The 26441-nt window shown below is 35.7% G+C and overlaps 1 protein-coding gene across 3 annotated transcripts in view; it reads left to right on the top strand.

Moving 5' to 3' along the window:
- The first annotated feature begins 3122 nt into the window (after nucleotides 1-3122).
- The window catches only part of LOC129271177 (heme peroxidase 2-like), a 34056-nt gene continuing 10737 nt past the window's right edge, over nucleotides 3123-26441 (top strand). For all 3 annotated transcript variants that reach the window (XR_010295034.1, XM_054908547.2, XM_064106341.1), the window contains exons 1-14: nucleotides 3123-3315; nucleotides 6914-6974; nucleotides 8149-8255; nucleotides 10119-10233; nucleotides 12335-12516; nucleotides 13745-13924; nucleotides 15818-16069; nucleotides 16685-16943; nucleotides 18340-18526; nucleotides 19585-19689; nucleotides 21360-21469; nucleotides 22080-22253; nucleotides 23046-23218; nucleotides 25161-25287. Coding sequence is in view for 2 of the 3 variants with exons in the window: in XM_054908547.2 (XP_054764522.2) it covers nucleotides 6949-6974; nucleotides 8149-8255; nucleotides 10119-10233; nucleotides 12335-12516; nucleotides 13745-13924; nucleotides 15818-16069; nucleotides 16685-16943; nucleotides 18340-18526; nucleotides 19585-19689; nucleotides 21360-21469; nucleotides 22080-22253; nucleotides 23046-23218; nucleotides 25161-25287 (1997 nt within the window). In the remaining variant the exon portion in view is untranslated. The remainder of the gene's footprint in view (nucleotides 3316-6913; nucleotides 6975-8148; nucleotides 8256-10118; nucleotides 10234-12334; nucleotides 12517-13744; nucleotides 13925-15817; nucleotides 16070-16684; nucleotides 16944-18339; nucleotides 18527-19584; nucleotides 19690-21359; nucleotides 21470-22079; nucleotides 22254-23045; nucleotides 23219-25160; nucleotides 25288-26441) is intronic.

Below are 26441 nucleotides of genomic sequence, written 5' to 3'. Positions count from 1 at the left end.
AAATTGGTTTTAGCTCTTGGTGAAGCCGGCCGGGACCACTGAAGATGAGATTCTTTTCTTTTAATGTGTAACTTTAGGCCTATGGTAGCTATTCTGAATGTCAAACTACAGCTTTTATCACCTACGTGACACAAAATGTAATGTATTCAGTCATAAATCCTGTTTGCAGACATTGTTTTACTCATAGATCATAATCTATGCATTTTATGGCCGGTTGCCACTCTTGTGAAAATTTGTTTCCCCATAGGCTATGCATTGTACATAATACAGTATAAGGACGTATGGCTGCCATTCTGGGAATCAAAATACATTGTTTATGCGCCCAAACTAATGAAATATGGTCAAAACTTGAACATTGGTTCTCTCGTAATGATTTACACAACAAAATTTCAAACCAGAATAAACTATTCGGATTTTATGGAAGTAATAAATTAATGGTGCCATTAACTGTATTTTGGTAATCGTCCGAAAAAAAAATTGCAGCCAAATGCAAATAGGGCTAATTTTTACCAGCTTTTGACCATATTTTGTCGTAAGTAAAATCTTATTATGGTATGGAAAAGTATATATATATATATATATATATATATATATATATATATATATATATATATAAAGGTGAACAGTTTTTACTTAACTACATCAAGTCCCTCACATACAATTCAATTCAATTCAATTCAAAATTTATTGCAATCAATCAATCAAAAATACAGGTATATACAAATTATGTAAAAACATGAGATTGGGAGCCCCTAGAAGTTTTCATTAAAAAAAACTTGTGAGTGGGGCACCACTATGGTACAATCAAATACAAATTAATATAATACATACATAAAGAGTGAACAACAAATAACATTGAAATACAATTAAAAAAAAAAATGAAACAATGGGCTAACATAGGGGAAATGAACAAACAAACAAGCAAACTAGAAGTAATAATAATAAATCATAGTGACCTACAGTGTGCTATTGGCAGGATTTTTTATACTGAGCAGAAAATTCAACTTTCAAGAGTTTTTAAAACTTATTTAGGGTTTTACTTTGTTTAATATCATTATTTGAATCATTTCACAGCTTAATTCCTCTACAACGTAGAGAATTTTGGGTAATTTTAGTTTTTGGAAGATATTGGTGAAGATCTGCTGAATGACGCGTAAAGTATGAATGGAAAGTGGCATTTGTGTTGAAGAGATTATTAAAAATATTTGGCAAGAGATTTGAATGGTAATTGTACATAAATATATAAGTATACATAAGAGCCAAGTCACAAATTTTCAATATTTTACAATCAAGAAATAACTTGTTTGTGTGACTATTGAAATGTGCATTACAAACTGTTCTGATTAACCTTTTTTTAATAAGAAATAATCTATGTAAATGTGTTTTGAATCCATTCCCCCATAGCATACAGCAATAAGTGAGATGGGGTAAAACCAAAGTATTATAAAGTGAAATTAATACATGTCTGGGTAAAATAAACTTCAGTTTGCGGAGGACACTAGTACTTTTTGATAAACGAGGGCATAATTCATCACTAGGATAGAAATTCATTGATCTTGATACCTAAAAAATTTATATTTGATACCTGGGAAATAATCTTGCCATCCATAATAACTGGAGTAATGTCATTACCAATTTTTTTTAGTTTGTGTTTTAAATAGTACAAATTCAGTTTTTTCAAGGTTCAGTGACAGTTTATTGCATTGAAGCCAGACAACGACTTTACGAAGTTCAATATTTATGGTGTTAATGAGAGAAATAATATTTTTTGAGAAAGAGTAATACTGGTATCATCAGCAAAGAGTATGAAATTAAGAATTGAGGAACAATTTACAAGGTCATTGATATACAAAAGGAAAAGCAAGGGGCCGAGGACGGACCCTTGCGGAACGCCGTGTGATACATGACTGAAAGTTGACTTGACACCGTTGACCACAACATACTGCATGCGATTTGATAAATAATTATCAAACCAATCAAGAGCGAGACCTCTTATCCCATAATGTTTCATTTTTTAAAGAAGTATGTCATGGTCAACGGTGTCAAATGCTTTCGAGAGATCCAAAAATATACCAATGGTGAGATTACCCTTATCTATTTCTTGCATTATACGATCATACATGTGAAATATTGGCACGTACGTTGAATATCTTTTACGGAAACCGAATTGTTGTGAGATTAATATATTGTTATGATTCAAAAAGCTGTACAAACGTTCAAAAACAATTTTTTCTAGTATCTTTGAGAAGATGGGTAAGTATCTTTGAGAAGATGGGTAATACCATTCTCTTTAGAATCTATTAATTGCATGATTCAGGATTTTTTTCTCTACAAATGATATGACAATGCCATGGAATATTGTGTCATGTTTAAATCTGTGATTATTCAAATTATGTACTGTTGAAAAATATGTATTATTCAATAAAGGAACCATGACTTGTGAAAGGGGGTAAAATGTTGTGGTTCAGTCAAGTTGTTCATTATTGACAAATCTGTAAAAATTGAAATATTGTATAATTCAAACAATAAAAAACAAAAGAAATAGTGAGAGTGCCATCATCACTGAGTTGTGCATATCGCTGTTTTTTTTTAAATAAGCGATATTCCAAAATCTCATCACTTTCTTATTTTACATGCGATTTTGATGAAATTTTCAGCATTATGCTTGTTTAATTAAAATCAATATTTTTATGGGGTGGACCTGACCTATTTATTGATATGCATTATTAGATAATTATTTTTTTTATTGCGGTGTCCATATACTATCTACCAACACAATGCCCTTGGGCCCTGTTACAATTAACCAGATGTTTTAATTAGTATACTGGCCCCCATCCTCTTTTACACCTTTTATTTGTTCATAATTATCTTCAATAGAATCGCGCGATCAAAGTGCGTCAATCACACTTTGGCGTGTCAAAAACCATTTCAATCAAGACCAATTTTGATATCTTTTACCGGAATAATTCACCGAGCAATCTATTCTAATATTTTAGTCACACCAACGGAGCGATCGTGACCGATCTAAGTTATTACGTTGTTTTGAATGGGATATTAAGTCGGACGGTTGGTGTAGCTGTCCCATTGGAGCCAATTTAAGGGGAAGGGTGTTTGGCATGCGCATGCGTGGACCCATCAGAGAAGGGATTCTGAATTGTTGATTTTGTTGATAGATTTCACAACTTTTGTCGTCGTCATTAGAGTCTTTGGGCTCTGGAGTTATTGATGCTAGATGTCATTTCGGATCTTATCTCACGTCGTATCGAGTAAAGCGTAGCAACAAACGGAATTCTCTGGAAATTTATTCTTCAAACGGTAAGATATTATTAACTTGAACTATAGTCTATGCTTAATTGTTTATATTGTGTAAGTGTGCAAGTATTATATCTGTCTAATTGGTTGGTAATATGAGTGTATTTCATATCCAATGCCTTTGTTTGTTCTTAAGATTTTTAAATCGAAATTGGACTATTTAGAATGCCGAGAATTTTTTGAAATTGTGATAATATTTTCACTCGAATAAAAGGATTCAAAATTTCAGTGTTCATAGTCAGTCCTTTTATTGGATAATATTCTTATAGATGCACATACTAGATTAAGCAAATTCTGAAAGGGTGTCGGTCTACTAATTTTAAATAAGCTGGAAACTTCATATAGAAATCTTACACACACAACATACACAGGTTCGAGATTCGAAATTTCTTGGAGTTATTATTTACTGCCATCTCTTGGAAAACATCATGTAATTAAAACATGTAGATTAGTCGTGTTCTCTGTTGACTCAAATATCTTTTCCCTAAACATAATGTAATACAATACAGTAATTGCACGTTGGTATCACTCTACTTTGATTATGGTTTACCTGCAGGGGAAATTGTGTTAACTTCTCTCTTGTTGATATTTCTAAATATTCAAAAGCAAGCTACATCTGCATCATTGATAACGTACATTTTTACGAACATTCCGTAACCATGAGTTAATAATCAATTAACGGTTATAAAAATCAACGAAGCTCTGTTTCTTTTTATTGTTTTTTTTTACCTGTTGGTGTTTTATTAAATGTTTTTATTTTAAAGATTTCAAGATTTGATTAATTTCCATTTTTATTAGCTCATCCGGCCCGAAGGGCCAGATGAGTTTATGCCGTGGCGTGGCGTCCGTCGTCTGACGTCCGTCCACAATTTCAAAATGCTTCTTCTTCGTCATTTCAAGTCCGATTTCAATTCTGTTTGCACTAGGTGGGGGATTCAAAACTTCTACACAGAATTTTGAAACTCATTAAATATGCTAATTCATGAGCATTTTTCAAAATTCACAAAAAATGCTTTTATTTCTTTATTTGTTGACCAATTTTTATTTATTTTTTGCTCCCATCAGGTAGAGCTTTTTGAGGTTTATCAAACTTTTACACAGAATTTTGACATTTTGACTAGAAAAATTTTTATGATAATTTATGCGTATTTTTCAAAATTCACATAAAATGCTTCTTCTTCTTTACTTGTTAACCGATTTTGATTTTTTTTCTTCCATCTGGTAGAACTTTATGTGGTTCACCAAACATGCACACAGAATTTTGAAATTTTGACAAAAAATTATTTATGCTAATTTATGCAAAATTTATTCATAATAACAAAAATGCTTCTTCTTTATTTGTTGACCATTTTTTACTTTTTTCATCCATCTGGTAGAGCTACATGAGGGTCACCAAACATGCACACAGAATTTTGATATTTTGACGAGAAAATTATTTATCCTAATTTATGCGATATTTATTCATAAATCACAAAAATGCATTTTCTCCTTTATTTGTTGATCAATTTCAATTTTGTTTGCTTTGCATGATAGCTCTAGGTGAGGATACAAAACTTCTACAAAGAATTAAGAAAGTTTGACTATAGAAACTTATGTATGTTAATTGATACGAAATCTATTCATAGAATACAAAAATTGCTTTTTCTCTGTCATTTCTTCATCAATTTCAATTCTGTTTCCTCAATTTATGTTACCAATATGATTCAGTACAGTTTCAACTGGGCTAAAATTAAAAATTGTGTTAAATTTCGTTGCAAGATGCCGGATGAGCACCACATCATTGATGTGCAGCTAGTTTAAGCTATTCTACATTATTATAAAGAGATCGAATCGCCCCTGTGTAAAAGTGTACACCAAAGCACCTTTATTTTAATTGGTCGTATTGCACGATATTTTCTTAATCTTGTTTCTTATGTGTATCTATGTACCACTTGTCAAAAACAATTTGCCCGATATATTAACTATCAAACTTGGGATTGTCACAGATTTCACCTTCTAGGTGCCTGTACTCTTGCCTCTAGAAAGTTTTTTCTTTAGGGCTTACACCTGTCAAAACTTTGGATGACTTACCACGGGAGATCAGTGAAATCTCATTATTTCGTGTTAGCTTCTACATGACTTGTAAAGAAATCCATCTACTATGAAAACTATTATAACCATGGAAGCTAAAGGTTACGAAAACATTTTTAAAATGTCAAATGGTAATAGTTAAGAAAAAACATTTTTATTCTTTATTTTTGGGGGGCCTTCTTAGAAATGTTAACCAAATTTGAAACAAAGTCAATAGTAAACGATTTTATAAAAAGAATAAGACTTAATTGTACACACATTTACATGATGATTAAATTTTAGATTAGTGCTTAGACCTTCCAAGAAATCTTGTTGATGAAAGTATCAATCAAGACCTGTGACTGCAGACTACGCTTACCCGTTATGTAAAACGTTTTAATATACTTTTTTATAACTTGGAAATCAAAAGGGGGGGGGGGTATTGCCCCTGTCTGTTAATATGGGTATGCACCTGTGTGTAAATTTGCTGGCGAAATGGGGGTGTGTCAATATAGATAGAGACACAATAGATAGGGTGTCTCTATAACAACAGCTGGTAGACCCACAAAACTAACTATCCATTGTTTTAATAACACCTCATTTATTGATCATGACTCTACGTACAGTATTTGAAAGTTACACAAGGTGAAATGAGGATTTTAAGAGGAAGGTGGTGGTGGGGGGAGGGGGCTTTAGATGAATTCGACGACGGAGCAGACCTGTAGGTTATGGCCGCGAGAACTGGGGGAGGGGGGGGAAGGGGGGGGGGCTTCCAAAGAAGAACAATATCACTTTCATCGGATTATGCAAGGCATGCTTCGTAATAATAACAATGATGATGATGATAGTAATAATAATAATAATAATAATAATAATAACAATAGTAATAATCATAATAATAATAATATTAATAATAATAATAATAATAATAAACCTGACTTGACTTGATGCTTGATACATTCTATTATTACCCTTCTCTATTCTCTTACATCGAGCGCCTGACAAGAAGGAAGCAGATTCCATTTTATAAAAAGTCTTTTGTATGACGCGGGGCAGGGATTGAACCACGACCTCCCATTCATATTAAGGCGGACACTACCACTGGCCTACCACGCCAAGTTAGAAATTACCATAAAACCAGCGTCCAACCAAAATCCTAATATTCAATCACATATCTATGCATGGAAGAAGCAGAGCATAAAGGGAGGGGATCGTATTTTTTCATGATGATGGCGAGGTTATTCTACCAATCTCTTTTGAATTATTTTTCAACCCCAGATCTGAAGAATGTGCATGACCACATAGGTACATTACAACATGATGAAATGGAAGGATTAAATTCCTATCAAATGTGATTCTCCAGTCTTCTATAACTGCGATGATCAAAATGAAATCAAAGAGAAAGTAGCCCAAAACACATTTTTCGATTGATATCGCACGAAAACGTTGTAAACAAACGATGTATAATCTGAACAAAGAAATCACGAAGAATAAACGAGAATGAAAGAACTCATTACACTGTATCTTTAATTCTGATTCTTAACTACTATAGGAGTCAGGGGTTAATCCCACTTGGACATTGATAAAATGAATCGAGGTGTCTGCCTCTTGTGGTAAGTAGTTTTTTACTAATTATTTTGCTGTTAAAGTTGAAAGTTATAGAACTAGGTCCGAAATTTCTAAACTCCGGTTTAACTCAAACTATGGTCTAAAGTTGTAGTTTATATATGCATCGCCAAAAGTGACACCGATCTTGATAATGATCAGTAATCGTCACATTTTGGATTCAAACCATTAGCAATAGCCTTCTAAATTCCAGTGATTTAAATATAATAAATACAGATCGGCTGTGAATAGTGACCATCCGAATATTAGAGTAAAATTTCATCCATATTGGGATTTAAAAATAAAGCTGAAAATTTTTAATCTAAGTCATTTGAGATTTAAAAGTTAATCCTAAAGATTAAAAATAAATCCAAAATTTGGCTGGACACTATTCTCAGCCGACCTAGATTTATTTTAAATAATTGGAATTTAGAGTGGAATTTAGAAATGATAAATACTACAATTTGTTTCACCGTCAAATAATGAGCATAGGGACCTTGGTTAACACAAGAAGCAATACAGTGTAAACAAATTATGTACCCTTTTAGCTTTCCATAATTTTAGTCCAGACTTTAATAGACCATTGCTTAAGTTAATCAGGGATTCGGAATACGGACTTGTTAAAATTGTTGGTATGACTTGGCCCATGCTCGAACCCACCAACCTCCCGTTTATGAGGCAGGTGCTCTACAAACGGGCCACTATGTGCTGACACGATGATTTACTTGATCTTTGTGGCAGACGGATAAAAAGAAGAACACTTGCCTTACTGCTGATTCTACTTAATCTGGTCGTTCCTTTCGACATATTTTAATGAACTGTAAAGCACTAGAAATAAAAGTAAATAAAATCATAATTAAACAAAATTATTTCTAAACGCACATTAATCAGGAGTTTACTTCTGCATCTACCTCAAGGGTGATTCTTTTTAAAACCTGTTAACAACTATGGATAAATGATGTATTTTTTCAAGCAGTAGTTGCAATTTGTGATATAATTTGCGTCTATTTCTTCTAACTTTTTTTTCAACCGTTCGCCATTTTACCTGGAATTTTAAAGTAAAACGTCTTTATTTTACTAATAATATTACCCATACCATCTCTGTACCTATTGCACTTTCCCAATTTTTCTTAAATTTTTGTATAACTCTCTCTTTAAATTTAACTTTTAAACCTATTTTAGGGTGGTGAGCTCCCTTCTGCATATTTCTGCTGTCCTTTCACAATCAGATGTTGATGTAGCGATCGCTGATGCAACTGTTGATGGAACGGTTGGTGGAACGGCTGAAGGTAATACCGACGGAAGTGATTCTGATAAGCTTGTATTCGCACCTCTAAGAACATGGATTTGGGAACCATGATCTAAGGTGTAGCGTGTTTAATAGTTTGGCATTGGCCTTCCCTCACACAATGCCAATTGATTGATCTAAGTAAAAAAATAATTTCGTATGATCAAACATCAGTTCACAAGCTCCATATACAGAGTGAGTAAGAAAAATGTTTTTAGTTTGTCTTGTCTGAAGTATGAACATTTAATCGTTGATGTATTGATATGTCCTTATAGAGTGATTCCTCCCGATGCATGACTAAATACGAGACATTCGCCAGAAAGTGGTCAAATCCCAGTTGCGCCAAGATGCCGGGTGAAGAATGAACAAACTGTGAAAATATAATCGCATGCACGCAGAAAGACACATACATGTAACCCCACACACACGCACACGAGTACACCCTCACTTACACATTACCTCTCTAGCCCACAAACATAATACCACACGCTCCCACACACACACGCTTCCTAAACACTTCAAAGCAGTGTTTAATTTTCCCATATACCCATTATCTCATTTTTATGTCTCAGACGAAATTTTCCTTGATCAACAGTAAAGAACTGTCCTATTGGTGTACCTACCTTTAAAATGGCTTGCCTGATTTGGTAGCAGTGCGAACATAGACGTGCGTGCCATAGGTGCGAGAACACGATTACTTTTCACATTTTATTTCATTCTTTACTCAGTATCTTGGCATTACTGGGATTTGACCACCTTCTGGAGATTGACTCGTAGTCAGTCATGCATGGAAAGATCCACATTAAAACGGTACCAACATATGCGGGGAGAATTACTCTATCATGTTTATAAATAAATCAATGATTATGTGTTCATACTTTAGACAAGACAACTTCAAACTGATGAGACATTTTTTTCGGTCATGTATAGACATGTACATGCATATAGGCAATTCTGCTCAAAACGCTCTACGATAGTGAACCCCTCCACAAAATATTTGTGCTTAGTGTTGAATGAACACAACAACACTACAATGTTTGGCGAGCCCAGAGATTCCCAAGCTTTCTTGAATGTAATATTTTATCACCCAACTTTACAATAAAATATCTAAAACATGGGCAGAACTTAAACACGTTCAATATGTTCATTTTCTGGTGGGGTCCACTAACTTTTGAGCACCACCGTATAAAGAAATAGAAAGTGCGAGTTGAAATATTTGGAGAAAAAAAACCCTTTAAGAACTGGACCCTTGGGGCCTATGTACTTTATGTAAGCATGAATAGAAGGCTTATACAATTGCTGCAAGCGAATTAGGAATAAATGTTTGGTGGTGTTTAAAAAAAGGTTAATAATGTTATACATGTACATTTTCTGGCATCATGAATAAAAAAAATACGTTGTTACAATGATCTGAGCACTTCTGAAAGCTAAGTCATTCGCATAAGTCACTTCATTTTAAGTTGTTTGCAAAAGTATTACTTTAAAGACAGCTTCATAAATACCTAAACAGTTTCATCAGGTATTTATAGACTATCACAGTATTTCACATAAATAAGTGGAATTTGGTAATTACTAGAAGAATTGTTTCGCCTATAGTATCTGAACTCTGATTTAAATCAAGCCATAGCTCAAGTCATTGCTAAAATTATTGAGCAACGTAAAAACCTTGTTCATATCGTTTCTTTTCTCTTGTTAAGTAAGCTCTCCTCTTATGCTTTTATTCGTTCTCATATTATCATTATCATTATTATCATCATGTAATAGTAATAATGATAATAATAACAATAATAATAATGATGATAACAATATTAATTATTATTATTATTGTAATATTTTTTTTCAAATTTCATGCATTTCTTTACAGGCGACTCACTATCACCAGACGAGATATTAGCTAATAACAATCTGGCCGACGAGACTGATTTAAAATTGGGAGCCTTGGAAATTTTTGCGGAAAAGGTGCTTTCCCTTACGAATGAGTAAGCTTAGAAAACATTCTATATCTGCAAACTACAATTTTTTCCTTTGAAAAAAATAAAAATATGGTAGTGTATATGTTTGCTACTTGAATATCCGACTTACCTGTTTGATATTATTAGTTCCTATGTACCCTTCAAAAATTTCCGTTCTTTAAAATTATTTATACTCAAAGCTTTCTTAAAGTTTTTCAGTCTGGATCTGGATGTGTGTGACAGTTTTATATCTCCACCCGTGCATGAATGCGAGATGCAGGCTAAAATATACACACATACGTCCAGATCTAGATTTGGTTTACATTCGTATATACGTAAGTTCCACCTTTTCTTTGATATTTTTAGTTGCATTATGTTATATTTTGATTTAAATTATTGATAAATCATTTTACTGTCTTTCCTGTGTATTCATATTTCGTTAATTCATAATTGTAAAAGCATATATAATTATATACACTTGTTATCATGAGCTCATTAAATACTTAGATATCAATCTATTATTGTTGCTATTATTATCATCAACATTTGTAGTTGTTTTTTGTAATAGGGCCACATGTGAGATAAAATTACTACTCAAATTCATTATAATCATTAACATTCTGTATTGAAAAACTATTACTACCACTGAGATTTGAATGTAGAAACCTTTCCAAAGATATAGCTAGGAAAATATTTTGCACATTTTAGATTACCAGGGGGGGGGGGGTTAGTTTATCTCATTCTCATCACATGTATTGGCGGTGGTGGAAGCTACAGCAGCAGCAGCAGCAGCAGCAGCAGCAGCAGAAGCAGCAGCAGTAGTATAGAAGTAGAAGTAATAGCTGTAGTAGTAGCACTAGTAGTAGTAGTAGTAGTAGCAGTAGTAGTAGTAATAATAATAGTAGTAATAGTAGCAGTGGTAGTAAAAGAAGAAGAAATAGTAAATAGAAGTATTATAGTTTCGGTAGTAGTACAGTAGTAGTAATAGTAGTAGCAGTGGTAGTGGTAGTAGAAGAAGAAGAAGAAGAAGTAGTAGTAGTAGTAATAGTAGTAGTAATAGAAGTAGAAGTAGTAGAAGAAGTAATAGTATAGTAAGTAGTAGTAGTAGTAGTAGTAGTAGGATTAGTGGAAGAAGAAGATGAAGAAATAGTAATAATAGAAGTAGTAGTATTAGTAGTAGTAGTAGCAGCAGTAATAATAGTAGCAGTGGTCTAGTAGTAGTAGCAGTAGTAGGCCTAGTAGTAGTAGTAGTAGTAGTAGCAGTAGTAGTAGTAACAGTAGCAGTACCGTCACCAGGGGCCTGTTGCATAAAACTTTTTACCTGAGAAAACTCTGGTAAAAACTGGAAACTAAGGTTAGTCTGATTTCTGCCATTGACTTTAACACAGGGCAAAAACTCCGGTAAAAACAACCCGAGTTTTCTCAGGTAAAAAGTTGTATGCAACGGGCCCCAGGTTTTTCAAGGGGGGCGATTTGGAAGAAAAAACTTACAAATTCCAATGTCAGGCGGTGTGTCGCAGATCTACAGTAGATATGAATATAGCAACACACTATGAACATGTCGCTCTTCTGAAAATCCCCCACCCCACCCCCGACGACGGCCTTTTTGGGGGGAGGGGTGCGTTTTAGCCCTCGCCCCCCCCCCGCGACGCCCCTGAGTAGTATGGTCTTTGTCGAAACTTGGTGAATCTTGGTGAATCCAAACAGCAGTTTCGTCATGGAATCTGGTTATCTGGACAAACAACGAATTTTCATTTTTCATCAGCTCGAAATATAGGAGGAAATTGCTGGTCCGGTTGACCTGTTTTCGACAAAGACCTCTCAGCTGTTCATTGTCATAAGACGGGCATTTTCAATTCATTCACCGTGTTCTTGAATCCGGCGTGCATCGTCTGAGTGCAATCGATGCGACAAATAAAGGGATCGATCGATGCGCTTGGCCATGTTTGTTCGCTAGTGTGAAGTCTCGTAGTGTTCCTTCTATAGCTCTTACTTTCATGTCTTAATGGACTCAATGAATGACCAAATATTAAAATCATGATGACGACTTATGCTCCATTAATCCGACAAAGATTTTTTTTAACGTGCTGTATCAATAATCTTCGTACTCTGTTTTTGTTATGTGTAGCCTTCCGCCGGAGTACTGCAAAGATCTCACTAGTACCGGATTCATATTTTCGGGTGACTGTTCCAGTGAGGCAGACACTAAATATCGCAGATTGGACGGAACTTGTAATAACTTGGAATTTCCAAGCTGGGGGAAAGCTCACTGGCCTCTTCTTAGAATAGCACCAGCAGCCTATGCAGATGGTGAGCACTTGGGAGCATTTCAAGATACAAATAGTCATTAATTTCCACTGACTATTGTTATAAGCTACTGTAAATCCTTCAATTTGATTGGCTGAGAGCAAAATAATTAATGAAATTCACCGACATAACTTTTCATGAAACGTTCCCAAGATTATTTCATGGATTGGAGCGCTCGGCTATCAAAAGAGCTCGGCTATCAAAAGAGTCTTTCTGGTGTTATTAATTAAGGTTATTATTATTTTTTTTATTATTATTGTTATTATTATCTTTATTATTATTATTATTGATGTTGTTCTTGTTTTTGTTGTTGTTAGAATATTCCCAATGATCTATTTATTTTCGACAGAAATCACTTTTCAGTTTTCCCATGCAACTGGTGGCATTACAGGTCGCCACAAAAGGCACTTCCTTAGAATTGGAAGCTGCTTGAATTAAATTTCCGTTCGTTGTCACCTCGTTCTTGAAAACATCTTGATTACATTCAATCTCCCCAATCAAACTATATATTGAAGCTGAAATTCTGACATGGACTATGATTCTCAAAAAATTGAAAAAATATTGGTAAAGGTTTGATGAAAATCCGTCAAAGAAAAAGTGAGTTAAGAACAAATGAACTTTTAATTCATGACGTCACTGATGAGCAGCTCCCGTATATGTCATGTGATATAAGCTTAAAATATGTCACGTAAAAAAAATGAAACGGTATGATTTGTGGGGCGGATATATCATCAGACGCATCAATCAATACCCCTGGCTGCTACAGAGGGCAAGCGGAACGGTTTTGAAAGTAGGGGGAGGGGGCTGACGATGCAAAAATCACAATCAGATGGTAATTTTTACTTTTTTGTACTCGGTTTTAGAAAAAAAGTGGGGAGGGTGCTAAAGCCCACTTATCCCCCCAGTTTCCGCGACCCCTGTGCTATAAGCACATGAATACGCATTCGTCATATTCTATCAACAAAATTGAATTTAATGGAATCTTCATGACATCACATGTGGAGGAGCTGATCATGACGTCACAAATGAAAAAAAACCCTGGAAACTTCAAAGTTCTCCTATTTTTCAATGGATTTTCATCAAACCGTTACCAAAATTTGCTCTCTACTTTTACTGATTTATAAAAAAAAAAAAAAAACCTCATCGACAGTGGAAATTCCCCTCCAAGTTGGCTTCCATCGTTTGTTTATCTCAAGATAATTCTGAATCATCGTTATGATTTTGATTTTAGGTATATCCGAGAAGAGAGCACACAGTAACCCTAAGCTGTCATTGCCGAATCCTCGTGATGTGTCAGTGATGATAGGTACCACCGCTGACATCGAAGGAAATGATCCCTACGGTTCCATGGCATTGGCTATTCTGGGCCAGCTCATTGACCACGACGTCGCCCATGCTCCACAATTCGGATGTAAGTATAAATACTAATTTATGTGCTGATTTAGTGCCGTATTGGTGTAATCTTTCCTTTGATAACTATTTAGGATCAGTATTCTAGAGAATTAGTCACCATATTAAATGCAAGGGCTTTGTCTTGTGGTGTCATTTTGATTGGATGGGGATGTAAGACCTGAATTTTGAACCACTGCCATTTTTACCTTTGCCATTTTTGCCTCTACCTTTTTTTTTATTTTTTTTTTTACTTCTGCCAGTTTTACACTCTAAATGCAAAGATAATCTGGTCCTACTCACATTCCTCTAAGAATGAGATGAGGGACCATTCTTTTTGGAGTGGGATTTACATCTTTTGAGAGTGCATTATAGCTCCTTCTGGAGTGAAAAGTGTCTACTTCTAGACATTTTCACTCCAAAAAAGAGATAATCCACTCTCAAAAGACGCAAGTCCCACTCCAAAACGACTGGTCCTTCGTCACACTCTAAGAGGAATGTGATTAAGGACCATATTAAGCTCTTTTGCATTTGGGGGTGCAGTGTACTTCTGCTATTTATGCCTTTGTAATTTTTTTTCACCGAACTGTTTAAAAAAGAGTTAGGGGTGTGAAAACACCACGGGTGAATGCTGAGTTCATCAATCTGTCCTATATCAACGACATTAATCGATACGTAAAGCATGGCATACTGGCTTATACCTGTAGACTGGAAGAATTATCAATCAAAACTGATTTTTTGGCTCAGTTGGTAGAGAGTCCGTCCCACAACCAGGAGGTCGGGAGTTCAAAACCACGGCTGCGTCAGACCAAAAGAAATTAAAAGATGGGAGTTGCTGCAACCATGTTTGGCGTACAACGATTAAAGGGATAGAGCCTCGTCGATCTGGCGCTGCACAGCGGCTGCCGGGCCCTTGATCAATGATATTGGTCAAAGTAAATTTTCGGAGTATTTCATTTCATGTCTGTTTCGAACAATTCAATTTTCATCTTTTCATATTAACAACTTAAAATATACATATCAAATGAAAGATTGCTATGAAGGACGTTTTCTAGAATATAAATTAAAGGACAAGTCCACCCCAACAAAAATATAATTTGAATAGAAAGAGAAAAATCAAATAAAAATAACACTGAAAATTTCATCAAATCGGTTCTGAAATAAGAAGGTTATGACATTTTAAAGTTTTGCAAAATAAAAAAAAACAGTTATATGCACATCCTGCTCAGTATGCAAATGAGTGGACCAATGACATCACCCAATCACTATTTCTTTTGTATTTTATTATATGAAATATGAAATATTTGAATTTTCTCATTGTCATGCGAATAAAGTTCAATTCCTCCCTTAACATGTGGAATTCGATTGTTTTAATATTTTGTGGTTCAAACAACATGGTCATAATTGTCAAATCCGTAAAAAATGAAATAGTGTATAATTAAAAAAACAAAAGAAATAGTGAGTGAGTGACATCATCGACTCTCTCATTTACATATCACTGAGTTGAGCATAGAACTGTTTTGTGAAACATAAGCGACACTTTAAAATGTAAAGAATATCTTATTTTCCATCCGATTTTAATTAAGTTTTCAGCATTATTCTTAATTCGATTTTTCTGTATTTCTTTTAAGTAAGTTTTTTTTTCTGGGATGGAATTGACCTTTAAAGACGATAAGGATATGTAACAAATAAATTTTATGCTTTTTACGAACGGATGATGCTTTCCATGATTTTGTGTTTGGTTGTAACGGTTTTCTATCAATTTCTTTGTTCCGATATCATTGTTAAGTATCATTAATATCTTCTTTTGCAAGCTGAAGGAGAAATGTCAGGAATAAATATCAACAGATGTTCATCAAATCGAAATTAATCCCAAATTAGAAATAACAACAAACTGATTATCATTTCTCGGCAGCGACATGCGACGATTGTTCGTCACCAGTTCATTCATCATGTTGCCCCATCAAAATAGACGTCGACGACCTATTTTACAAGGGTGAAACGGAATGCATGGCGTTACCACGTACCGTTGGGATAAATGCCAAAGTCTGTGCTTCCGACAGCACCGATGCTCTGCCGCGTGAACATCTTAATGACATCACTGCGTACCTGGACGCATCAGCGGTGTATGGGTCAACACAATCAGAACTTGATGAGCTAAAAGATGGTATGTTTACATGGAGCTTGACATCCATCCTATATATAATACGGCATATCGACATTGATATCTTCTAAACGAGATAGTCAGATCTTGCTATGTCGCCTTGATGGCCATAGGCAAATAAAGAAGTTTGTTAATATTTTGTCAATCCCCATTTTTATTATTTGGCCTCCCTTTATTTATTTTTTTTAACTCGCGAAATTCGCCCATATAAGCACTTCATCATGGACAATGTTCAACACCGCCGTTCGCCGTTAAAAGAAATGATAACCACCCCCACCGGCCCACTTTTGAGTCCCCTGATATAAGGCAACAAATTTATTCAAGGTCCTATTTTGTCGATATTGTTAGTTGCACCCTTCTTGTTCATGTAATATGGGAAATCGTTCTGGTTCTATATTTCATGAGACCAGTATGATCGCATACTTCGGTCTATACATGTGTAATGCACGTTGGTTAGTATAGTATACATTTTGAATACAAAATACAAAAGTGAATACAAAATTGTATTTGAACGGCGACTTTTTGATACTCTTGCAAGACATGCCAGATAAGGAAACTAGTTGTATCCACCGTAATTATATTGTTATTGTTTATATAAACATTTTTCCTGAAAATCAGGTTACCTCATGAAAACCCTTGAACATCCTGCCGGCTTGCTTCCATTCTTACCTGTGGATAGTACCGAAAAAATGTGTCGTGGTATGGATGAGGCGAGGAACGTTGGATGTGCACTCGCCGGCGACTCGAGAGCTTCAGAGCAGCCAACGCTGACAGGATTCCATACGATGTTTGTCCGATACCATAATGTGATCGCCAGGCAAATTAAGGAGCGCAACAACGAATGGACTGATGATACAATATTCGAAGAGACCAAAAAGTAAGCCCATTTCATTATATATCCCCTTTTCTTGTTTTAACCATTTGATCCAAATTACCTTACGCTATACATTCACACCATGGATCTACAAAGAATTGGAAATTCAGGGTAATCTCAGATTTATAATATTTCTGCTTGGTAATTCGTTTTTTAACGAATTTTCTATGTCATTTTCTTAATCACCGTTTCTATCGTTTGTCCAAAATTGTGAATACACTTTGGGAAACAATGAAGAGCACTGCGTTTGTCCAGCACGCATTTTACGCTTTATATTAATTACCATTACTGTCATTTCCACTAATGTGATCATTTTAATTGTATCGTACGTTTAATGATTATCAATGTCTTAACTGCTTTTAATATCATGTGCATTGTATAAAATGAAAATGCCCTTGATAAACTGCAGAGATGCATACTTAAAATCAAACATTTGATGACTGTAAACAAATTAAAGCTGAACGACACAAAAACTGAATTTTTCATAGCTACCTCCCCACACAATTTGAAGAAATTGCCTGATATTCAACTTGAAATTGGTGATCTCCGTATTAATCCTTCAGAAAAAATTAAAAACCTAGGGGTATATTTTGCTAAACATATGACTATGAATGATCATATTTCCTCTGTTTTTACTGTCACATGTCATTTGAGGAACATAACTAGAATTCGTAGGTTTATTGATCAGTCAACTGCTAACTATGCCATACGCTCTCTTAGACTTTCTCGTCTTGATTCCCGCATGGACCTAATAGGTCCATGATTTCTGTAATGGTCTTCTTTCTTCAATACCAGTGGCTCACACCTCCAGAATTGTGCTGCCCGTATTATTTTTGAAGTCCGCCGTGACACAACTCCTGAACCCCTGTTACATAATTCACACTTGCTCCTATTGGGCAACGAAATATTCTAAGTTACTTCTTTTTGTATACAAATCACTCTATAACCTTGTCCCAAAATACTTGTCTGATTGTTTAGAAATTTATGTCCCAGGTAGAAGAACTAGATCCTCTGAAGAACCACTTAGATTAACATATCCAACTAAAAGAAAACAGACCGGAGATAGAACATTCACCGTTGCATCCTCAATGGAATGGAACAAACCCCCTCTCACAATAAGACAATCCCCAACAATTGAGTCATTTAGGAAGTCCCTTAAAACTTGTTTGTTCTAGGCAACTGACCTCATTCAATATGTCATTCTGATTTTTCGTATGAATAAGTTAACTGAAATTGTGAGCGCTTTTGGGCCTTGTGGGAAAAGCGCGTTATAAACATTGATTATTATTATTATTATTATTGATATTATTATATTATTATTATAAAGGTACATATATGTCTTTTGGTTTTTGCTGAAGATGATTATCTTGTTCTTTCTCCCATCATCGCCACATTTCAGGATCGTGAGTGCAGTCTTCCAACATATTGTTTACAACGAATACCTTCCAGCTCTTTTGGGCGCGAAGCCCGTCGAGCACTTTGGCCTGAAAATTAGGAGAGGACGAAGCGATGTATACGACGAAACTGTCAGTGCTACATTATCCAATGAATTTGCCGGCGCAGCCTACCGTTTAGGTCATAGTCAGGTATGACTGACATAATTCCCCCCCAAACCCATTGATTAAGATAAATCAAAATAGTAAAATACTTAAAATGTATTCAAAATCGTCTTGTACCGAAAGCGTGGGTAGCTCCGCTTCGCGTTAAAGGGAACCTCGCCCTTCGTCCAAAGACCCGCCCAAATTCGCCGAAAGGGTACTTTTAGACTTAAACAATATTTGTACGTCATTCTTAATAGTTTCATCTAGTTATATTGAATTTAGATTCAAACATCAAACAGCCATTTTATAGCGACTGTCGTCAGGATCGCGACACGACGCTACCCACCTTTTCCATACAAGCCCTTCTAAATTTGACATGAAATAAGACAAACTATGACATATTTTCACTTGTCATGGCTATAGAAACTTTGTGCCATAAAATGTATTTAAAAAAACCCAACAACTAGGTTTAAATTAAAAAGGATTGAATAAGAATGTCGTTAAATTGATTTTAGGAAGGAAATATCAAAAGGTTTTGTTAGAAGTATGATAATTCTTTACGATATTTGTAATGTGAAATTCAACTTTATGTTTATTATGATTACTCACCCTGCTAATTTCCATGGCGCATGTCAAGCGTCAATGTACATGGTAGACAATGACGCTAAATAGATCATGTAGTTGTGGTTCATTACTATTAAGTTGAAGCTTTGGAAAGGCAATTAAGGATAAATTGCTCGGATTTGAATGTTTGATGATGGAAATGACTGTTAGTATGCCGAATTAGATCGGAAAACTTTATCGTTGTTTCCCTAATCAATTACCATGTATGTGTATTCATCAAAGTATCGAACGATCAATTGACGCAATAAAAATGATTTTTTTTTTACCCCTATCAATATTTTCGATATTATCAACCCTTCGTAATTTACAGTTTGGTTTGAGTATATTGAAATCATGGTGTTGAAATATATTTTCCTACAATCTTTGTTCATAAATAAAGATTCATAGCCCTGTAAACTATTATCAAATGATACTACTTACATGAGATCTTTTTACCATTTTATCCTTATTTTGAAATTTGGTCTCCTTGTCTTTCAAAGATTCCAGTTGAACTTGAGACCCGTAGCAATGACAACAAACCTTTGAGAAGCGTTCAACTTCGTCATGCCTTCTTCAACGCATCTGCGATTTACGACAGTGAAATTGTAAGAATTTCTTTAAAATATGTAGTCTTTGGCTTGGGTAACGGAGTTTTTTACTTTAGGAGTTTCTTTTCCTTTTTATTTGTCGAATTCTTTTCAGTTGGGCTTTTAAAAACTGAACATTTAAACCATTTGAAACAAATGGACGCAGGTGGCCACATACACAACAACATTTGAAGTGACGGTTACTATTTAACACTGCAATCCTTCATGTATGTTTGATCAATGAATTTCATTTGAATTGGATCCATTACGTTCTTATTATTTCACTTTCAACAGTAATAAACTGACTGTAACTTTCATCACAAGTGGAGGTTGCTTAGAAACTGGTTGCAGTTTGCTTTGAAAATTCACTATTTAAAAAAATGTGATAAAAAGAAGACGTTGGGAAATATATTTATCAAGGATATAAATGACAAAAGACCTAGCTTTCCGATCTCAAATTTATTCATACCTCTTTGCGGTTAACTATATAGATCCGACAGCTGCTGACGCCCCTCAAAAAATGTGAAAAGGGTAGGGTGAAAACATGTCTTTAACCCTTTGCGCGCTGATGTTGCAATCTTGCACATTCGTACAATTAAATTCAACAATTGTAAAAATTAGTTTTCTCCCCTATACCTTCAAATTAGATGAGCTAATAAAAGGAAATAGTTCTTGGATAACATATATATATAATATTAATAAGTATTATTGGTGCAATATGGAAATCTTGAATTTAAGAAAATAACATGTGTCATTATTGTCATTATTATTCCCCCAAAACTAATTCAGCGTGCAAATAGTTAAGTATAGCATTCCACAGTCCTTCTTATAGGTACTAGGCATACAGTAATCCTGCTTGTTAATACCATAGAACTGTTACCTGTCATACTTGTGTCTTTCTTTTTCTGTGCAAATAGTGATAAAAAATTACCTTGTGAGGTTGAAAAAGAAAGCTAAAAACACGAAAGAGGGATCGGGTAATGCCGTACACTAACATGGTTAAACCGTAATTACAATGCGAAGTAATCCGGGTTGCCACCCGTGGAGGTCCAAATGCCAAGTTACAAGGAATGCCTCCAAAAATGACTTTATTCCACAACCAACTTGTTACACATTTTTGTGAACGCTGGCTTTAAATGATAAGGAATTCCAAGAAATACATAAGTAATGGTAAATGGTGGTGATTTTTTTTACCTGATTGCTAAGAAAACATGAATGCTTGTAAGCAAGTGGCTTAAGGTCCTCTCCGAGGGGCCTGGTTATTAGGATAAATGCCTTACCAAAGGGGACTGGCGCACCAAGTGGGAGTCAAACCAGGGTCACCGGAATCCGAAACCCCCGTCTTCTACCGACTGAGCTATCGCACCTAACCGTGGAGGTGTTAAACAAGGGAATATATACAGAAAATAGAAAAGGTTTATGTAGCCCTTAGTTAGTGGGAATGTTTCAAGTGCAACGAAGGCCTAAACCGAGATATACTAACTTGTTTGATCCATGAAGTGTGATGATCACACTTCACAGATCAAACAAATATTTAGTCACTGATGCTAGGACCACACCGAAGAAACCATCTCAAAATCGACCAAAAGTATGATATCCCATGTCATAACATCGGTCGGTTTGGAGACGGTGTGACTGTGACCCTGATTATATCTAATCATACTTACATTATCATTCTGCTGAAACAGAACGGTATGAACGGTTTTATTCTCGGAAACATCAACCAGAGAGTGAACAAAATCGATCGCCATTTTTCTTCTGGGATTCAGGGTCATCTCTTCGAGGATGAAGAAACTGGGTAAGTAAAGCGGTTCGTTGAAAGAATCCTGTGTGAAGTATTCCTTTTGTTGCATACTGGATTTTCGTACATTGATGATGGATAAGCACTGGAGTCATGAGAAAAACGAATCAATGATGTATTCATTTTCCTTCCTTTCCCTTCCCTAATCCTTATCCTAATCCTTATCCTAAACCTAAAGCATGTGCACCCCATACGCTCACACTTTAATAAAAAAATGTTCACACATTGATACCAATAATGCGTATAGCATTTCCAATTATTTTAATGTATGATAAAATACCACTGTTGATTAAATGCCTTGTTCACGGGCACACACACGTATACACCTATGGTACACACACCCACACCCTCACAGGAGCGCGCGCGCACACCCCCTCCCACACAGAGACAACACATGTTTCTTTTTTTAACTTGAATATTCCGTACAAGCTCCGATACCGTTGAGCACTATCAGCGATTGCACGTCTTTATCCAACATTACATATCAAGGAAAGTATGACATGGCCGAGATTCAAACCTAGGACCATGCGTTAAAAGGCAAGAGCCAGAACCACTAGACCACGCCTTGTCATAAGATAATAACATAACTCTTTTGTTTTACCACCAGACGCGGTCTCGACTTGATAGCTATTAACATTCAGAGGGGACGCGAACACGGCCTCAATTCCTACACGGTATACTATGAAAAGTGCAACCATGACAAGAAGATCTCCTCCTGGAATGACTACCTGGGTGTTTTCCAGGACGATTACCTTATTAAAGAACTCGCGAATCTCTACGGGTAAGTTTATTTCACTTAACTGCATGTCTCCCTCGTGGACTGTTTACTTAATTTACCAGCTCTCCATAAATATTTTTGGAGTCAGGAAAAAAGTCTTTTTGCTTCATTTTTAAACAATTAAACCAAATCTGGCCTTCTCTATTTGAATGTATAAAATACAAAAGCAACACACCGATATGAGTAGTTCAAGACTTGAGTTGGAGCTATATACAATGCTGGTTCTTGTGCCGTTTAAGGATGCCAAAATTGAGATCGGATGGATGTGGCCTTCTTCTTGAGGGTAATAAGAGATTTTCACACCCCACTCCACACCATTCAGTACATAATACGTGGCGGGTATGTGCCGCAGAGGGGACCCCCATTTTTACACTCAAATTTCCGTTCCAAGGCATAGTATTTTTATCTTATTGAGAAAAAGAACAATGAAACGCTCCAAAGCATAGCATTTTATTCTTATCAAGAAAAAAGAAGAAAGAACCGTTTCGTAGGAAAAGGTGACGGCACGTTTTCTTGCCTGTTGAGTGTTCCATATCGTTGTTCTTATGTTACCATTGGCTTAACGTACGACTGATGACCATTTTTTGTACCAAGTGATCAAATGGCTTATCCCCTGAGAATGTGTTCCACTCGCAAAGTCGTGCGTTACTTTAAGAACAGCTAAGAAAGACACATCTACAGGTACCATTTTAATACACGTGAGATGTGTGTAAAATGTTTGATGTATCATGCCTATATTGCTTACTTGCTATGTTTATAATAAACCACCCCGCTTTTCGTTCATGATCATTCTAGCCCCGAAGGGTATCGCGAAATTGACCTCTTCATAGGTTTAATGATTGAGAAGCACGTGGAAGGAGGTCGGGTTGGACCTACCCTTGCTTGTATCGTCGGTAACCAGTTCAGGCGATTTCGTCATGGAGATCGCTTCTGGTATGAGAGGAACGAACCAGAGGGTTTCTCAGACGGTAAGATAATAATTTGTGTAAAATAAAATTTGTTAATATATTTCTATACATCCTTCTTCCGTATGTGGTTTTCTGGCTGTCCATCCGTTTGTATTCTCAGTTCTGGACCAATAAAAAAATGTTCAGAGCTAGTTCGTGCGCCCGGTTTTCGTCCGTTGCGGTAAGTAATACCTTGGTCACATTTGTTCTACGGCGGCCGTACGGCGAGTCGTAAACAGCCGTTTTAACATTTTGTGTACCAACTACATATAGGTGGTTTGAATTAAAATTAATAAAACGGCTGTTTTCGACTCGCCGTACGGCCGCCGTAGATCAAATGTGACCAAGGTATAAAGAACCGTTCGTCGGATCAACTTCAAACTTAATCAGAGGATCGCAGTATTTAAAAGTAAAGAACAGTTTGATGGATAAACTTAAAACTTAATCCAAGGTCCAAGCATACACCTGCAAAGAGATAGACATCCATCGGTTGTTTAATGAATTCACTAAACCTTTGCCTGTTATTGTCATCTGAAGAACATTCTCTTCATATTTCTCAACTTTGATTCTATGATGATCTTTTGCTTGACGAGCAATTGCTTGTGCTTGAAGCAATTGCTACTAATGGGTCAGATGCATAGCAATTTATTGTGCTTGAAGACTAAACGGTCAGACGCATATAGCAATTGCCTGTGCTTGAAGCTACTTAGACATCGGGCCCAAAGGTTCAGATGCATAAAAAGTAGCAATTGCTGGCTAGCAAATGCTTCAGGCACAAGCAATTGATAGCCAAGCAAAAGATCATGCCTTAGCAATTGCTTTATTTTGTAGGCATTACCCTTTTCTTGTGCTTAAACCATTTTCTTGCCTTGAGAAAGCAATTGCTAGCGGTTGTAGCGACGTTAAACTGGTGCGAACACAAATAGCAGAACAAAGGTGGGACTCGAATGCAAAAATTGTGTCAGTGCAAAATACCGCTTCTTTCCTGTAACATATTTTACTTAGACGTGGTGTTAAATATTCCTCTAACTTGTTTCTAGTTAATGAATTTATATAGTTGTCATTCAGTTTGCCCTTACTAGGAAAAAAACATGTTCACTCATTGTAGGCTACTGTACACTCTGTCGTATGTAAACATCATTAAAAGACGCGAACATCCTGATCAAGGAAACGCTCAAGCTGCTCTGACGTAGCTTGGCAAAACGCAAGCAAATGCTTAAACGCACGAGCAAAATGTACGCTTTATGGATGAGATTTTTAGCGATAGCTTAATCGTGAAGCAAATGCAAACAGGCAGTTAGCAATTGCTTGAGCTTACTAGCAAAAAATTTGCTCACTTATTTTTTTGCATACGGAATCAAGCAAAGGCATAACAAAAGCAATTGCTACTTTTTATGCATCTGACCCATTGATGTTACAAAAACTTTATACGAAGAAGAGAAGTCAATGGACAGTATACAATTTGTATTCTTATTCCAAGTGCTTTATTTGGGAAAATGTATGCATATTTCAAGATAGGTGATTGCTCATCATCTATAATCCCATCGTGGAAGTATCATGCTAATATTCCAAAGATTCATGACTCAGAGATCGTGTATCTCTCATTGTTTTTTTAGGTCAATATATGTTTACAGAAGTTTGTCTCCCTCAATTTTGCTGCTTCAAATTTGCAGCATGTTGATTGAGGGGCATATTCTGAAACAGGACATCAGCCAACAAAAAACAAGACCTCGAAAACTGTTTCTTTGTAAATGATCAGATAGGCCTTTGTAGTCATTATTGTCAAAACCTGAAGTTCTCATTAAGATGCTCACAATCAGGTGACAGTAACCATCATCGCATCAAAGGGGGAAATGAAGACCCCCCCCACCACAAACACACACCCACACACACGATTACCAAAAAAAGAAATTGCCTTTTAAATGTTCTATATTAGACCTTCCTTATTTTTTTATGATTTCAGCTAAGCTAGCTGCTATCAAACAGGTGTCATTGTCAAGTGTGATCTGTAGTACACTGGATAATAGTGACGAACTCCAAGTCCAACCTTATGCCCTGTACACCCCGGTGTGTCAATGTGACTCTGTGAGGTATGTTTTATGCTGTCGTCACACCTATGAATTGACTCCAAACCTATCGATGATAATTATGCCAAAGGAGATAACGTTACATATTTGGTCGGTACTGAGTCGGTTTCGTTGGTGTGACTGTATTGATGGTCTCGACATGCGTTTGCCGCCATAGCTCATCTTGCTCTAGAGTTTTCGCCATTGGTGGTATTAATTAATTATTTAAATCATTAATCAATTCATTCATTCATTAATATAGATTCAAGATAAAATGTGCATTCGAGTTGCGCTCTAAGTGCCATGTAAATATTTATGAATAATAGACCATTAGCAGATTGTTTATAAGCCTGCTCAGCCTAATGTTTTTAACAAGTTATTAAAAAGAAACAATTATAAAAAGTTAACCATCTTTTAAAGTTTAAATAACTTCTTCGAGTGACCGATTATCGACGGATCGTTAGGCGGCCGGTGACCGCACGACAGTCTTTGATCCAACGAGTTCAATTTTTGACCTAAATCGTTCGAGGGTGACCACTCTACAGTGCGTATCAAAAAAAGTTTACACTTTGAAAAAGCCCTGGGAATTAAAAAATATACAACATGTGGGTAATTTTGTCACATATAATCTTGGGTTTGGGTCTCATCTATCCAACGAAAGTAAAATTTTTGACAGAATGTTACACTTGAGTGAGCACTGTCCATTTATGTAAAGCTCGCAGAAATGCTCATTTTCACGCTGTGTCAAGGGGAAAGGGCGAAATCAAACTTACCCTGCGAAATATTTCTCATAGTTTTAGTCAATTGAAATAAAATGAACAGATTCAAGCATTTTGTAACAATTTTGCTACTCAAATTGAAATTTCAACACTTTGCACAACATTTACCCTTTTTATGCCAGCTGGATCTGAGGACATAACTGAATCTGAACAAAAGTTTACATCAGACATCTCCAGCATTTTTTTCACTAAGTTTTTATCACTTAAAGTGGGTTTACATTTCATTTTTCATTTAATACTTGTTTCTCCACACTTTTCCCAAGCTTGAGAATGATTAACAAAATGAAAATCAAGCCTACGCCATTTCGTGTATTATCACGGCCCAGTGTAGAGCAAATATCGTCTCGATGGCCTCGGTGTGTGGGGGAGTGGGGTGGGGTGCAATGCACTCTTCGAAGT

This window comes from Lytechinus pictus, chromosome 11, assembly GCF_037042905.1.
Source record: "Lytechinus pictus isolate F3 Inbred chromosome 11, Lp3.0, whole genome shotgun sequence".
Lineage (NCBI taxonomy): Eukaryota > Metazoa > Echinodermata > Echinoidea > Temnopleuroida > Toxopneustidae > Lytechinus > Lytechinus pictus.
This window is presented reverse-complemented; position numbering and strand designations above follow the sequence as displayed.